The sequence below is a fragment of the Dendrobates tinctorius genome, unplaced genomic scaffold (assembly GCF_039654945.1).
Source record: "Dendrobates tinctorius isolate UK_male_01 unplaced genomic scaffold, ASM3965494v1 ptg000147l, whole genome shotgun sequence".
Classification (NCBI taxonomy): domain Eukaryota; kingdom Metazoa; phylum Chordata; class Amphibia; order Anura; family Dendrobatidae; genus Dendrobates; species Dendrobates tinctorius.
This window is the reverse complement of record NW_027361814.1, coordinates 18,330,874-18,345,133: the sequence shown is the minus strand read 5'-3', so window position 1 is coordinate 18,345,133 and position 14,260 is coordinate 18,330,874. Positions and strand designations below refer to the sequence as shown.

The window sequence follows — 14,260 nt, the reverse complement described above, 5'->3', positions numbered from 1 at the left end:
GAGGCTGATTACAAAGCACCTGAGCAGAATGATGATGACTGGGTGACTGGAATTGCTGACTGGATATAAGGCAGCCGACGCCCTTCTGCCTTGCGGGTGATTTCTCTGAGGGATTCTTGGAGACCAGTCTGATTCCTGCTCCTCAAAAGCTAAGTTTTCTGCTCTGCTTTTTGCATTTGTGTTTTGGTTTTGTTTTGCCTTGTTTTTCTGGATTCTGCCTTTCCCTGCTGTGTGAGCTGAATTCCTTTTTGCTCTGTCTTCAGAAAATACCAGAGTACTGATATAGTCTTTTTGAAGCCTAGCGTCTTCAGGGCTTTTTTCCCTATCAGTCTGTTGGCTCTTGTTTTGAGAGGGTTTTGGCGGATTGCAGACAGCAGCTTTTCTATCCTGTCCTATTTAGTTAGCTTGGGCCCCATCATTTGCTCAGCCTATCTTTCTATCTGTGTGAGTGTTTTTTCATCTTGCTTCACCGTCATTATATGTTGGGGGCTGCCTATTGCTTTGGGGTCTGCTCTAGGGCAGTTTAGATTTCCCTTTCTGTCTTTAGGCTATGTAGTTCTCCGGCTGTGATCGAGGGGTCTAGGGCACCGTAGGAACCCCCCATGGCTACTGCTAGTTGTTGTTGTTAGGTTCAGGGGTCTGCAATCCGATAGCTGCCAACTTCTCTGGTTTTCTGGACTTAGCTAGTATTTCTGTTTTTGCCTCCTACGGTGACTCATTCATAACAGTGTGCCCTGTCAGGTTTAATAAGTGGGATTTCTTGCCTTATAAATGGGGTTTGGACCATCAGTTGTGTTGTGCAGTAGTCTGGTGGATACACAGCTGATAGTCCTACTGAATAGACTGTTAGAATTTGTATTATGGCAAGAAAAAAGCAGCTAAGTAAAGAAAAATGAATGGCCATCATTACTTTAAGAAATGAAGGTCAGTCAGTCCGAAAAATTGGGAAAACTTTGTGTCCCCAAGTGCAGTGGCAAAAACCATCAAGCACTACAAAGAAACTGGCTCACATGAGGACCGCCCCAGGAAAGGAAGACCAAGAGTCACCTCTGCTGCGGAGGATAAGTTCATCTGAGTCACCAGCCTCAGAAATCGCAGGTTTACAGCAGCTCAGATTAGAGACCAGGTCAATGCCACACAGAGTTCTAGCAGCAGACACATCTCTACAACAACTGTTAAGAGGAAACTTTGTGCAGCAGGCCTTCATGGTATAATAGCTGCTAGGAAACCACTGCTAAGGACAGGCAACAAGCAGAAGAGACTGTTTGGGATAAAGAACACAAGGAATGGACATTAGACCAGTGGAAATCTGTGCTTTGGTCTGATGAGTACACATTTGAGATCTTTGGTTCCAACCACCGTGTCTTTGTGCGACGCAGAAAAGGTGAACGGATGCTCTACATGCCTGGTTCCCACCGGGAAGCATGGAGGAGGAGGTGTGATGGTGTGGGGGTGCTTTGCTAGTGACACTGTTTGGGATTTATTCAAAATTGGAGGCATACTGAGCCAGCATGGCTACCACAGCATCTTGCAGCGGCATGCTATTCCATCCGGTTTGTGTTTAGTTGGACCATCATTTATTTTCCAACGGGACAGTGACCTCAAACACACCTCCAGGCTGTGTAAGGGCTATTTGACCAAGAAGGAGAGTGATGGGGTGCTACGCCAGATGACCTGGCCTCCACAGTCACCAAACCTGAACCCAATCGAGATGGTTTGGGGTGAGCTGGACCGCAGAGTGAAGGCAAAAGGGCCAATAAGTGCTAAGCATCTCTGGGAACTGCTTCAAGACTGTTGGAAGACCATTTCCAGTGACTACCTCTTGAAGCTCATCAAGAGAATGCCAAGAGTGTGCAAAGCAGTAATCAAAGCAAAAGGTGGCTACTTTGAAGAACCTAGAATATAAGACATATTTTCAGTTGTTTCACACTTTTTTGTTATTTGTATAATTCCACATGTGTTAATTCATAGTTTTGATGCCTTCAGAGTGAATCTACAATTTTCATAGTTATGACAATAAAGAAACCTCTTTGAATGAGGTGTGTCCAAACTTTTGGTCTGTACTATGTATGTATGTATATATATATATATATATATATATATATATATATATGCGCCTATGAGTGACGGATGTGTCAATAGATATGTCTATGGCATCTGGCTATACCTGACCAATGGTTGACGGATGGCTTGTGCAGAAAGCATCCATCACAGCCATCTACTAAAAGTATATGTTTTGGGTGTTTTTTTTCTATCATTGGAGCCTATGGGTAATGGGTGGCCAAAAGGTGGCATTTGTCAAACTTACACATTTTTTTCATGTTTATGTAACACTAGCTGAAGAGCCCGGCGCTGCCCGGGCATAGTAACTAACTACGGTTAGTTATAACAAATTATAATGATTATATCTATGTATATATAAAGCTGAGTGTATAGCCCCGCCCACTCCGCATAGCCACATTCACTATAATATCCCACATCGTCCCATCAGCCAGAGCCACTGGACTATTACCACTAATATCCCACATCATCTCTTCAGCCAGAGCCACCGGACTACTACCACTAATATCCCACATCATCCCGTCAGCCAGAGCCACCGGACTACTACCCCTAATATCCCACATTATCCCTTCAGCCAGAGCCACTGGACTACTACCACTAATATCCCACATCATCCCGTCAGCCTGGAGTCAGAACCAGAGCGCTGAGTGGAACGGTCCTAACTTCCATACTGGGAATCCCTTTAAGAGAGGCCTGGCATCAGAACCAGAGCGCTGAGTGGATTTACCTTGACTTCCATACCAATGATCCCTTTAATAGAACCCTGGAGTCAGAATCAGAGCACCGAGGGATTTGCCCTAACTTCCATACAGGAGATCCCTTTAAGAGAGCCTGGGGTCAGAATTAAAGTGGTAGATGGATTTGCCCCGACTTCCATACCGGAGATCCCTTTAAGAAGGGCCTGGGGTCAATACCAAAGCGCAGAGTGGATTTGCCCTAAATTCCATACCAATGATCCCTTTAAGAGACCCTGGGGTCCACAGAACTGAGTGGAACGGTCCTAACTTCCATACCAGGGATCCCTTTAAGAGAGGCCTGGGGTCAAAACCAAAGCGCTGGATGGATTTGCTCTGACTTCCATACCAATGATCCCTTTAAGAAGGAAGATGTGCCTACGGGATGGAAGATGTGTGATGGTACATGGGCACGGGAGGGGGGGATTCATTTCTGTCGTGTGCTCTCTGCTCCTTTCAGGGGGTCAGACAATGGCTGGGAGCTTATGTTCCCGGGGATGCTAGATTTCTCCCACCATGTCAGTGTCTGCTGAGGTGTTGTCAAGTGGGAAAACTGTTGGTCATAGCAACCAATCACAGCTCAGCTTCTTTTGAACAGCTCTGGTGAAATGAAAGAGGCTTCGTGATTGGTTGGTGATACACACACACACACACACACACACTTTCATTTTTATATATAGAGATATATCTCAGGATATGTTAGGTTTATAGACAAATTAAAGAAGAACAAACTAAGTAAGGTGATATCAGTTATGAAAGTAGTAATGGGTAAGGTATAAGCTTGTCATAGTGTGCAGTGGAAGTCATCAAAACTACTATCAAGACACGTCAAAAAGTTGTACAAATGCTCATTGCCTTTTTATGTCAAAGAACATGATAAAACGGACAATTCATGCCTTGTCGGGGTTTTTACACCTTTAGGACAGATCCTTGTGCCATACAACAGACTGCCTCTCCAAAGTCACAGATGTGTTTTTACTTCCTTTCCACTCTGCTATCAGAAAAAAGAAGCACAAGCAATCTTGCAGATACCGGGTTAAATAAAAAGTGGTGGCATATTCAGGAAACTCGTCATACTTCTTTACTTATCTCACTTTATTTTTTCCATAGATCACTCCTGTACGGAGCTCTTCTTGAAAAACCCAAGCCGGTCTCGTCACAGAAGGGAAAATCAACTCAACAGCAAAAAAGCTGTAAGTGACGGCCAACTACGTGTTGTAAAATGTTTGTTTTTAGAAATCTTTTTTTTTTTTCTTCTCCCATACCAAACGAAGTATCGTCTTCATTTCATCAGGGCGGGTAAAAGTTGCCCGATGTTCTGTGGATCGTCAAATGTTTAAAAGCTTGTTGGAAAAAATGGAGCTGTTCAGACAAGATACGATGCAGAGCAACCTCAAAAGGGAACATCAAGAAAGCTTCACAAGATGGAAAATGAACAAGGACCCTGCCATGGTAGCATCTATGTCTGGAAATATGTCTCCATCAATCATTAAGCTGTGTATCCCTGATCTGTATGGCTGTGTCTTGTGAGTCCTCTGTATGGACGTTTCTACCAACTCTAGTTGTATAGATCCCTTTGCTATTAATTTCAGAAAAATTATGTGTGTATCTGTATCCTACCGATACGGGGCTTTTCTTACTTAATGTTGGTCTGGTTGGAGCTATTGAAAATCTCCTTCAAAAATATATAAAAAGAGATTACCACTAAGAAAATCTATAGAATTTTCTTGGTAGTCACTGTGAAAAATTAAGGCTGTCCACGAATGGCTAAAAAAAGGAACCTGTCAGATGAATGGGCCACAGGCACCATGAATGGGATGCAGGTGACGAGGTGATTAGGAGGACTCTCATGAACATCTATCTCCTCCATCTTCTTCACACCACGGTCATATAGGTTGATAGGTCTCCCAAACACACAAACCAGGAGAGACCTGTCAGTTATGGAGCGTACCTTGGGGAGAAGCTGGTGGGGACATTGCTCCTTGACTTAACATCCTAGTCCCCTCATCACCGGCACCCACATGTTGTCAGGAGACTTACTTTTCCCTAACCATGGCCAGCAGGAATCACACACACTCAGAAACATTTAAGTTCTTTCTAGAAAACATAATTTGCCGGCCGGGGACTATTTGACTTGGATGACTGGTTTGAGTCTGGCCCCGAGTAGCTTCTCCGTGACTCAGTCCACTAGACTGACAGGTCGCTCCCTATGTGTGTATAGATGACACCTGTCTTTTTAGGTGATCCGAGCTTGCGCCTTCCTCGGATTGGACATCCAAAGCACATTGGGGCCAATTCATCTAGACGGACAGAGCGCACACTCACACTACGCCAGGCTTGCTGGTGTAAGAGGCACCTACAATTAATTAATTTGGAGCATATTCTAAGTGGCGTGCATCATGCTAAAAATGCTACTTCAGTCAAGGACTGGAGTAACAATTCTGCATGGAAAACGCTGGCACTTTTGATTAATTGAATGGGTGGGTTTGTGCAGCCGCTCCACGTCCCGGTTCCTTCTCAGCTCTCTCCATTTCAGAGGACCTGATTCAAGCTAGCGTAAAAGAAAAAAGGCAAACCTTGCAAAACCTTGCAGTTTTCTAGCCTGCAATCTTTTATGAATCAGCCCCATATTCTGCACTTTACTTTTCAAATTGAACACATCCCAGACAAATTACTATTCTCTAAGCTTTACTGTTTATTTACTATTTATTGAAATGTAGATGCATAGAAGTGTCATAACACAGGTAAGAATGAATGGAAAAAAATACAATTCTGTCTTTACCAAAAATTCCTTATAATAAACCGTCATGTTACTCAGAATGATCCGAACACTGAAGATGAAAGGCAAAGAAGACTCACCGAAGACTTTCATGAGATAGTAGAAGTCCTGGAGACCTATCTGAGCCCTGTGATGCTTCAGCTGGACTTTTCTACATTCAGGTACTTGCTATAATTTGCTTTGTTAGGACATTGGTCAATGGTGTAGACACAACAGATAGGGCAGCTGCCCTGCGCTTGTGTAATGGAGGTTCCTTGTAGGACAAGTAATACATCTTTACAAAGTTGACAAACTTGTTGAAAACTCCCATGACGTACGATTACTTGGCAAAGGAGATGGTCCCCACCATCACTTGTAGGTGCTGGCTGTATTATACAGCTGTCACCATGCTCTAATGGACCAGAGTTGGAGATTGCCATGATTCTGATGTTGCGGTCAACACTGATTGATGCATAACTGGCTGCTGTAGAAGTCTCCTGTGTCCTAGGAGGTCAGCCATGTCTCCCTCCTCCTCTTCCTTACTGTCCCGTGTGTGGCTGTAAGACCACTGGCTGCAGCAGACTTGTCTATCTTACAAAGCAGAGAAACATTTTCTGAGTAACATCTACCAATGACCTAGTGATAGTCATAGTGGTGTTTATGTGTAAAGTGAATGTCTTGTGTTTCCGACTTGTTTCGCTTTGCAGACAGCCATCGCCGCCTCTGTCAGTAACTGAATCACTGAGAGCAAAGTCTAGAGAGAAAGACGACAAGGCTGCCACCACCTCAAGTACGTATGGTTCCCCATTCACTATTCCTAAGCCTTTCCTTTGCCATCTTTCTCTGGCAACACTACCCATGGCTGCAGCATGGCACATGACCATTAAAGGGTTGTCCGGTCCAAGTCGGACTCTGTGTGACTCCAGATTTAGGGATCCCCCCAGCACACGAACTGTGCGCTGCAGGGATTCGCCGGTTTCTGAGCTGGGAGCGGCGGGTATGTATGTGTTATACTTGGCCCATCCATGTGTATGGAGCGAGGTTGTGCCCCTGGTCGGGAGTATGTATGATGCATACATACCCTCATGTCCTGGCTTAGAAACCGGCGAATCCCCACAGCACACACTGCGTGCACTGGGGAAATTAATAAGTGTGAAGTCACACAGAGTCCGATTTGGATCGGACAGCCCCTTTAATGGTTTTGTGCCTGCGTTGGGGGGGGGATTCATAAGTCTGCTCTCTATTTGGACTGGACAATCCTTTAAAGAGAATCTGTCATCAAGTTTTTACCACCTAATCTGAGAACAGCACAATGTAGAGACCGAAACCTTGATGCCAGCAATGTGTCACTTACTGGTCTGCTTACTGTGATTATCATTAGATGGCTAGTAAACCTGCTGCCCTGTAGTCCTCCATATTAATGTGCTCTGTATAACCCTGTACCTAGCACTGATAGACTGCTTTCTGCTTATGCACAGTGAACACATAAATCCGCCTTTCCGGGGTGTGGGCGGGGTTATACAGAGCTCAACATTTAGAGAACCGCTAGATCTGCAGCAGATAAAATTGTGATTTTTATCAAAACTGTAGCAAGCAGATCAATAAGTGACACATCGCCGGAATCAGGATCGCCACTCCTACTTATGCTGCTCTCAGATGTGGTAGAAAAAACCTGTTGACAGATTCCCTTTAAGGCCACTGCTTGGCTGCATTGGTCACAAGTCGACCACTTGTAAACAAAAACCAGCACGACCATGAAGCATCAGCGCTGCAGAGGAAAGAATAGGTGTACTTTTTTTTTTTTGTTCTAGAACATTTAATGCTGCTCGAAAAATTTAGCAGCCCATAAAAATATTTACTTACCCCTGCAAATCTACGTGGCCTAGTTAAATTCAATTAACTGTAATTTACAGCCTTAAACGACATTAAATAACCTCATAAAAATCCCCATCAGATCTTTCATCACAATGATGGAGAGAAACTTCATACCGAAGAAATGAAAACGGAAAAGGAGCGGACCTACTTAACCTAATTGGATCTAATTACAGTCAATTAGATCTAACGGCTTTAATTAATATTGGTTTAATTATATTCCTACCTGCCTCCCTATGAAGGAGAGCGGCGAGAAAGAGATGGAAAATGGAGACAGATTGTGCTGTGGTGGTAGTTTGGCACGACTACGGTATTTATGTAGAGTGGCTGGTAATGTACATTAAGACGTCCACGCTGTGCAAATAGTGTAGTGCCACCGACACTTCTGCATCCATACGTAACAGACCACAGAAATCTGTTGTCGGTCACCACTTAAAGGGGTTGTCACCTACTTTTTTTGTCCCTCTTCTTTTTCGACTTGTGATTTTTTTTTTGTGTGAATTTTTTGAGCCGGATTCATAAAAATGGAGCACCTGATCCATGAATTTGCGTAAAGCCCAAATTTGCTGTTCTTTCTGTTTATTTTTGTGTGTGTGACTGTTTTTGAGCAAAAAATGTAAGAAATTCACCAAAATAAGCAACTTTCATAAAATTAATACGGGGAAGGAGGGAGGACTGGAGTAGAGTTGCGCCAAGTTTTTTGACTTCTCAAAAAAAGTTGCGTTTTATGAATCAGTTCAAAAACTTTATCTGGATAAGACACATTGATAAACTTGGGAAAAAAAAGGCACAAATTTTGTTGGTTGAAGTTGTTGATGATTTTGTTGCAAATCAAAAAGTCACTATTTGAGAGGTATTTATTCCCAAAACATGGCCGAAATATGCAAATCGCATGCTTGTGGTCACATGACCGCCTGCTCCCAGCAACGGAGAATCCTGACAGCACGCGTGGTGCACGTTGTCAGGATTCACACGTATGCAGTCACATAAAGTGCCCCAAGCCTGGACAACCCCTTTAATGATGCTGTACTATGTATTACATTCTTCACTTTACCTATCGGATTTAGTGTGCATAATTTCATATTATTTGTTTCCATGTTGCAATATACTAAAAGCAAATCATAAAATCAATCTCAATATATTTCATGGCTTCGGATTGACTATAGTTTCGGACCTCTTTCTTATTCTATATAAATTAGTTTTTTCAGGGATCATTACAGGAAAAAATCTCCTTTCTATTCCGTGGCCTATCGTAAGAACCTGCTGAGATTCTCATTTTTCCACTATAATACAGTTCTTTCAATTCTTGTAGGTGCATCAGTGGACGCCGGAGATTGCATTATTTTGCTGGCTGATAAATCACTTCAGCAGTTCCCATTAGAGTCTCTAGGCGTTTTCATGGATGATGGGATCAACTCTGTGTCAAGAGACTTTTCACTTCAATTATTGTACAATAGGATTCATAGAGATCACACAGGTAACAATGAAATTGCGATGTACTAGCTGTGTTGTCGGTCTATGTGTCGACAAGTAACATTGAAATGGTGAGGTTGCAGCAGTGTTGTCAATCTATGTGTCGACAGGTAACATTGAAATGGTGAGGTTGCAGCAGTGTTGTCAGTCTATGTGTAGACAGGTAACATTGAAATGGTGAGGTTGCAGCAGTATTGTTGGTCTCTTTGTCGACAGGTAACATTGAAATGGTGATGTCACAGTAGTATTGTCAGTCTATGTGTCGACAGGTAACAATGAAATGGTGATGTCACAGCAGTGTTGTCAGTCTGTGTCGACAGGTAACACTGAAATGGTGATGTCACAGCAGTGTTGTCAGTCTGTGTTGACAGGTAACACTGAAATGGTGATGTCACAGTAGTATTGTCAGTCTATGTGTCGACAGGTAACATTGAAATGGTGATGTCACAGCAGTGTTGTCAGTCTGTATGTTGACAGGTAACACTGAAATGGTGATGTCACAGCAGTGTTGTCAGTCTGTGTCGACAGGTAACAATGGAATGGTGATGTCACAGCAGTGTTGTCAGTCTGTATGTTGACAGGTAACACTGAAATGGTGATGTCGCAGCAGTGTTGTCAGTCTGTGTGTTGACAGGTAACACTGAAATGGTGATGTCGCAGCAGTGTTGTCAGTCTGTGTGTTGACAGGTAACACTGAAATGGTGATGTCGCAGCAGTGTTGTCAGTCTGTGTGTTGACAGGTAACACTGAAATGGTGATGTCGCAGCAGTGTTGTCAGTCTATGTGTCAAAGCAACCACTGAATGGAAATGCATAGTACAATTATTATTATTATTATTTATTTTTTAGAGCACCATTGATTCCATGGTGCGTTACATAAATTACAGTCAAGAAACTTAATGACAAACTGGTACAGAAACAAGAGGACTCTGCCCTTGCGGGACTACAGGGTAATGGGGAAGGAGACGGTAGGGTAAGGAGATTGCAGCAGCTTGGGTGGTGATGAGATTGGTTATTGCAGACTGTAAGAGTTCTTGAAGAGATGAGTTTTCAACTTGTGTCCAAAAGTTCTGAATGTGTTGGGGCACAGAATTCCAGAGCATTGGGAGAAGTTATGGAGGCAATTGGGTGAGGAACGTATGAGTATGAAGGAGTTGGGAGAACCCTTTACTTTTTGAAAGCTATTCGGAGATTAGTTCAGAGATATACGGAGGAGACAGATTATGGATGGCTTTGTAGGTCAATGTCAGTAGTTTGAACTGGATATGTTGGGAAATTAGGAGCTAATGAGGGGATTTGCAAAGGGGAGAATCGAGAAGACAGGTGGATTGGTCAAGCAGCAGAGATAAAGACAGATGTTAGCAGGGAGGCCACAGAGGAGGATATTGCAGTAGTTGAGGTGTGATATGATGAGGGCATGCACTAATTTTTTGGTAGTTTGAAGGTTGAGGAAAGGATGGATTCTGGAAATATTTTTGAGTTGGAGGACGCATCAGGTGGCGAGAGCTTGGATGTGTGGTTTGAAGGACATGGCTGAGTCAAGGGTTACTCCAAGGCAGCAGACTTCAGGTACAGGGGAAAGTGTGATATAATTTATTGTAATAGATAAATCAGGTAAAGAAGGTAGGTCAGTTAGAGAAAAGATGATGAGCTCAGTTTTGTCTGAGGAGATCCAGTAGAGGGTAAGGCTAAGGACAGATAAAGAAGGAGGACTATACAGAAATGTCTGTCAGCTATGAGAGTAAGTAAGTCGCTGGTCATTTTGGTTAGGGCAATTTCGATGTAATGGTGAGGGTGGAACACAGATTGAAGTTTGTCAAAGAGTAGGTTAGATGAGAGGTGAGAGGAAAGTATGAGGTGGTCGTGCTTTTCAAGTAGTTTGGAGTAGAATGGAAGCAGTGATATAGGTTGATAGCTGGATGTAGAGGTCTGGTGAATATTTGAAAACTGAAAGGAAGGTACCAGAAGTTAGTGATAAGTTAAAGAGATGGGTTAGCGCTCTGATATGTGTGGTGGTGAGGTTGCGGAGGAGATGGGATGTGGTCAAGTGCACAGGTGGTGAGTTGTGATTTGGAGAGGAGATGAGTAAGCTCTCCTTCAGTGATGGTGTGGAAGAGGGCAGTGGTCTGGTATACATAGGGTTTTAGTGGTTGAGCAGTAAAGACGTGCCTAATTTGGTCGATCTTGTTATGGAAGTGTACAGCAAAGTCTTCGGCAGAGATGAGGGAGGTCGGAGGGGGCAGTGCTGGGCGGAGGAGTGAGTTAAAAGTGTTTAATAGCTATTTGGGGTTGTTGGATAAAGAGGATACGAGCGTTGTGAAAAAGACCTGTTTAGCAGAGGTGAGGGCCGACTTGTATGTGAAAGTTGCTTCTTTGAAGGTGGTGAAGTCTTCGAGTGAATGTGTTTTTTTTCCAGCGCCGCTCTGCAAGTCTGGACACTCGCCGATGTTTTTAAGTGAGGTTGGTGTGCCAGGGCTGTCTAATTCGTCACACTCTGCCGTGCACGAGAGGGGCGACTGAGTAATAGCTTATGTAGCATTGTAGAAAATATGGAGGACAGGCGGTATCATAGAGTTGGAGAGTGTGTGAATGAGTAGGTGTGTGAGGTTTCTGCAATGATGAGCTAGGTGTTAGACTTGGGGGGTAGGCGGAGAGGAGAGTGAAGAGAATATAAGTAGATGGTGTTCAGATAGAGGGAAAGGTGAGGTAGTGAGGTTAGATAGGGGGCAGAGGGGAGTGAAGATAGGTTCTAATTTATGTCTGTCTGGGTGGGTGGCCTCAGAGGACCACTTAGTGAGGCCAAAGGATGAGCAAAGCCTTGTTTCCTTGTTTCCCCGTTCATTTGAGACCTAGTGAATCAATGGAGAAGGAGTCAAAAGAGTTAGTGGCCATCCAATGATGTTGTTGGTACATGGCTTATTCATTTTTTGTTAAAAAAAATGTTACCTAAGCACCTCATGTAGTGGAGTTTGTGTATTCAATCATTGCAGAGTGTTTGTGTATATGTTAACTTACATTGCTGGTATTACAGCTGATTTCACCCTTTGCAATCCAAAAGACAAAATGTCTGGGATGGCACTAGATCTCCACAGTGTAATCCTGATGGGCTAGAGAAAATGTATTAGGATTAACAACAATTTCTCATTGAAGCAGCGCATGCATGAAACTTTTTATTGCCTGTTTGTGTATATAGATATATATATATATAGCCACAGACACATACATGTATATACAGCTCTGTTAAAAATTAAGAAAACTGTGCAGTGGTCTATCAAAATCAGCTTCTCTACATGTCTGACAGTCATTCCATCCCAGTGTCAGTTGAATTCCAAGCAGAGTACACCTCATTCTTCTTAATGTGCTTCTGATTAGGTGACCACCTGAACCAAATCTTATTTAACAAAGGAAAGTATAAAAAACCCTGCTGTGGGGTTTACAATCCTCTTGCAATAGGTCAAGCTGGATGGAAAAACAAGTGCTAGAAATAACCCAAAAGTAATAGGAATGAAAATATAACTTTATCCATGCCAAAGGAGTTGAAAAAAGTCTTGAATGAGGAAAAGAATGGCTCAATTCTGGCTTTACTATCAGAGGGATATAGTGAGCGTCATGTTGCCTCCATACTTAAAATTTCTAAGACGGCAGTCCATTACAACAAGGTTAAGCAGCAGACATTGGGGATAGCAAAGCTACAGACCGGCAGAGGGCGAAAATGACTCTCCACTGACCGGGATGACCGTTGTCTTCTTATTTGAATGTCACTCAGCAACCGCAGGATGACATCAAGTAACCTACAAAAGGAATGGCAAATGGCAGCTGGGGTGAAGTGCATGGCAAGAACAGTTCGTAACAGGCTCCTAGAGGCAGCGCTCAAGTCATGTAAAGCTAGAAAAAAGTCTTTCATCATTGAGAAGCAAAGGAGAGCCAGGCTGAAGTTTTCCAAAGACCATAAGGATTGGACCATAGAGGACTGGAGTAAGGTAATCTTCGCTGATGAGTCTAATTTTCAACTTTGCCAAACACCTGGTCGTCTGATGGTTAGACGGAGACCTGGAGAGGCGTACAAGCCACAGTGTCTTGCACCCACTGTGAAATTTGGTGGAGGATTGGTGATGATCTGGGGATGCTTCAGCAAGGCTGGAATTGGGCAGATTTATCTTTGCGAAGGACGTATGAATTAAGCCACATACAAGGTTATCCTGGAAAAACATTTGATTCCTTCTGCTCAGACAATGTTCCCCAACTCTGAGGACTGGTTTTTCTAGCAGGACAATGCGCCATGCCACATAGCTAGGTCAATCAAGGTGTGGATGAAGGACCACCACATCAAATCCCTGTCATGGCCAGCCCAATCTCCTGACCTGAACCCCATTGAAAACCTCTGGAATGTAATCAAGAGGAAGATGGATAGTCACAAGCCAAAGAAGAACTGTTTACATTTTTGTACCAGGGGTGGCATAAGGTCACCCAAAAGCAGTGTGAAAGACTGGTGGAAAGCATGCCAAGGCGCATGGAAGCTGTGATTAAAAATCATGGTTATTCCACAAAATATTGATTTCTAAACTCTTCCTGAGTCAAAACGTTATTATTGTTGTTTCTAAATGATTATGAACTTGTTTTCTTAGCATTATTTGAGGTCTGCAAGCACTGCATTTTTTTGTTCTTTTGACCATTTCTCATTTTCTGAAAATGAATGCAAAATTTAGTGCTTGGAAATTCGAAGATATGTTGTCAATAGTTTATAGAATAAAAGAGCAATTTACATTTTACTCAAAAATATACCTATAAAGAGAAAAATCAGACAAACTGAAAATTTTGCAGTGGTCTCTTAATTTTTGCCAGAGCTGCCAGAGCCCTTATTATGTATATTGCCGTCCGTTATACAGTGCCCTCTCTTGCTATGTAAAGCACTGTCCCTTACATATTGGATTATATAGAGCCCAGTTTTTTATTACATACCATCCTTTCTTGTTAGATATATAATGCAGTGATGGTTGTTGGAGCATAGGAAAGCTTCTTTTCTAATGGAGGAGACAATGGACTGGTAGTCTGGTCACCGGCATCCATCAGCAGTCATTTTATATCTAACAAAAGAGCAGACTATGTAATAAAAAAGGGCTCTGTGAATAACAAAAATGACAAGAATACACTATGTAAGCGACAGCACTGTACATAACAGCAGAGGAAGCTATATAATAAGGGACGGCACTATATATAACTAGAGAGGATAGTATGTAATAAGGGACGTGTTATACTTAACAAAAGAGGAAACTATGTAAGTAAGGATGGTGTTATACATAATAAGTGAGTACACTATATACTAAGGGACTGTGCTATACATAAAAAGTGACTACACTGAGGGA

General features: G+C 42.8%; 1 protein-coding gene across 1 annotated transcript in view; it reads left to right on the top strand.

The window, feature by feature from the left end:
• The window catches only part of CFAP46 (cilia and flagella associated protein 46), a 257,741-nt gene that overhangs the window by 203,921 nt on the left and 39,560 nt on the right, over positions 1-14,260 (top strand). Inside the window, exons 47-51 of the mRNA XM_073546509.1 lie at positions 3,906-3,988; positions 4,090-4,247; positions 5,614-5,735; positions 6,261-6,343; positions 8,738-8,902. Of these exons, the coding sequence (XP_073402610.1) occupies positions 3,906-3,988; positions 4,090-4,247; positions 5,614-5,735; positions 6,261-6,343; positions 8,738-8,902 (611 nt within the window). The remainder of the gene's footprint in view (positions 1-3,905; positions 3,989-4,089; positions 4,248-5,613; positions 5,736-6,260; positions 6,344-8,737; positions 8,903-14,260) is intronic.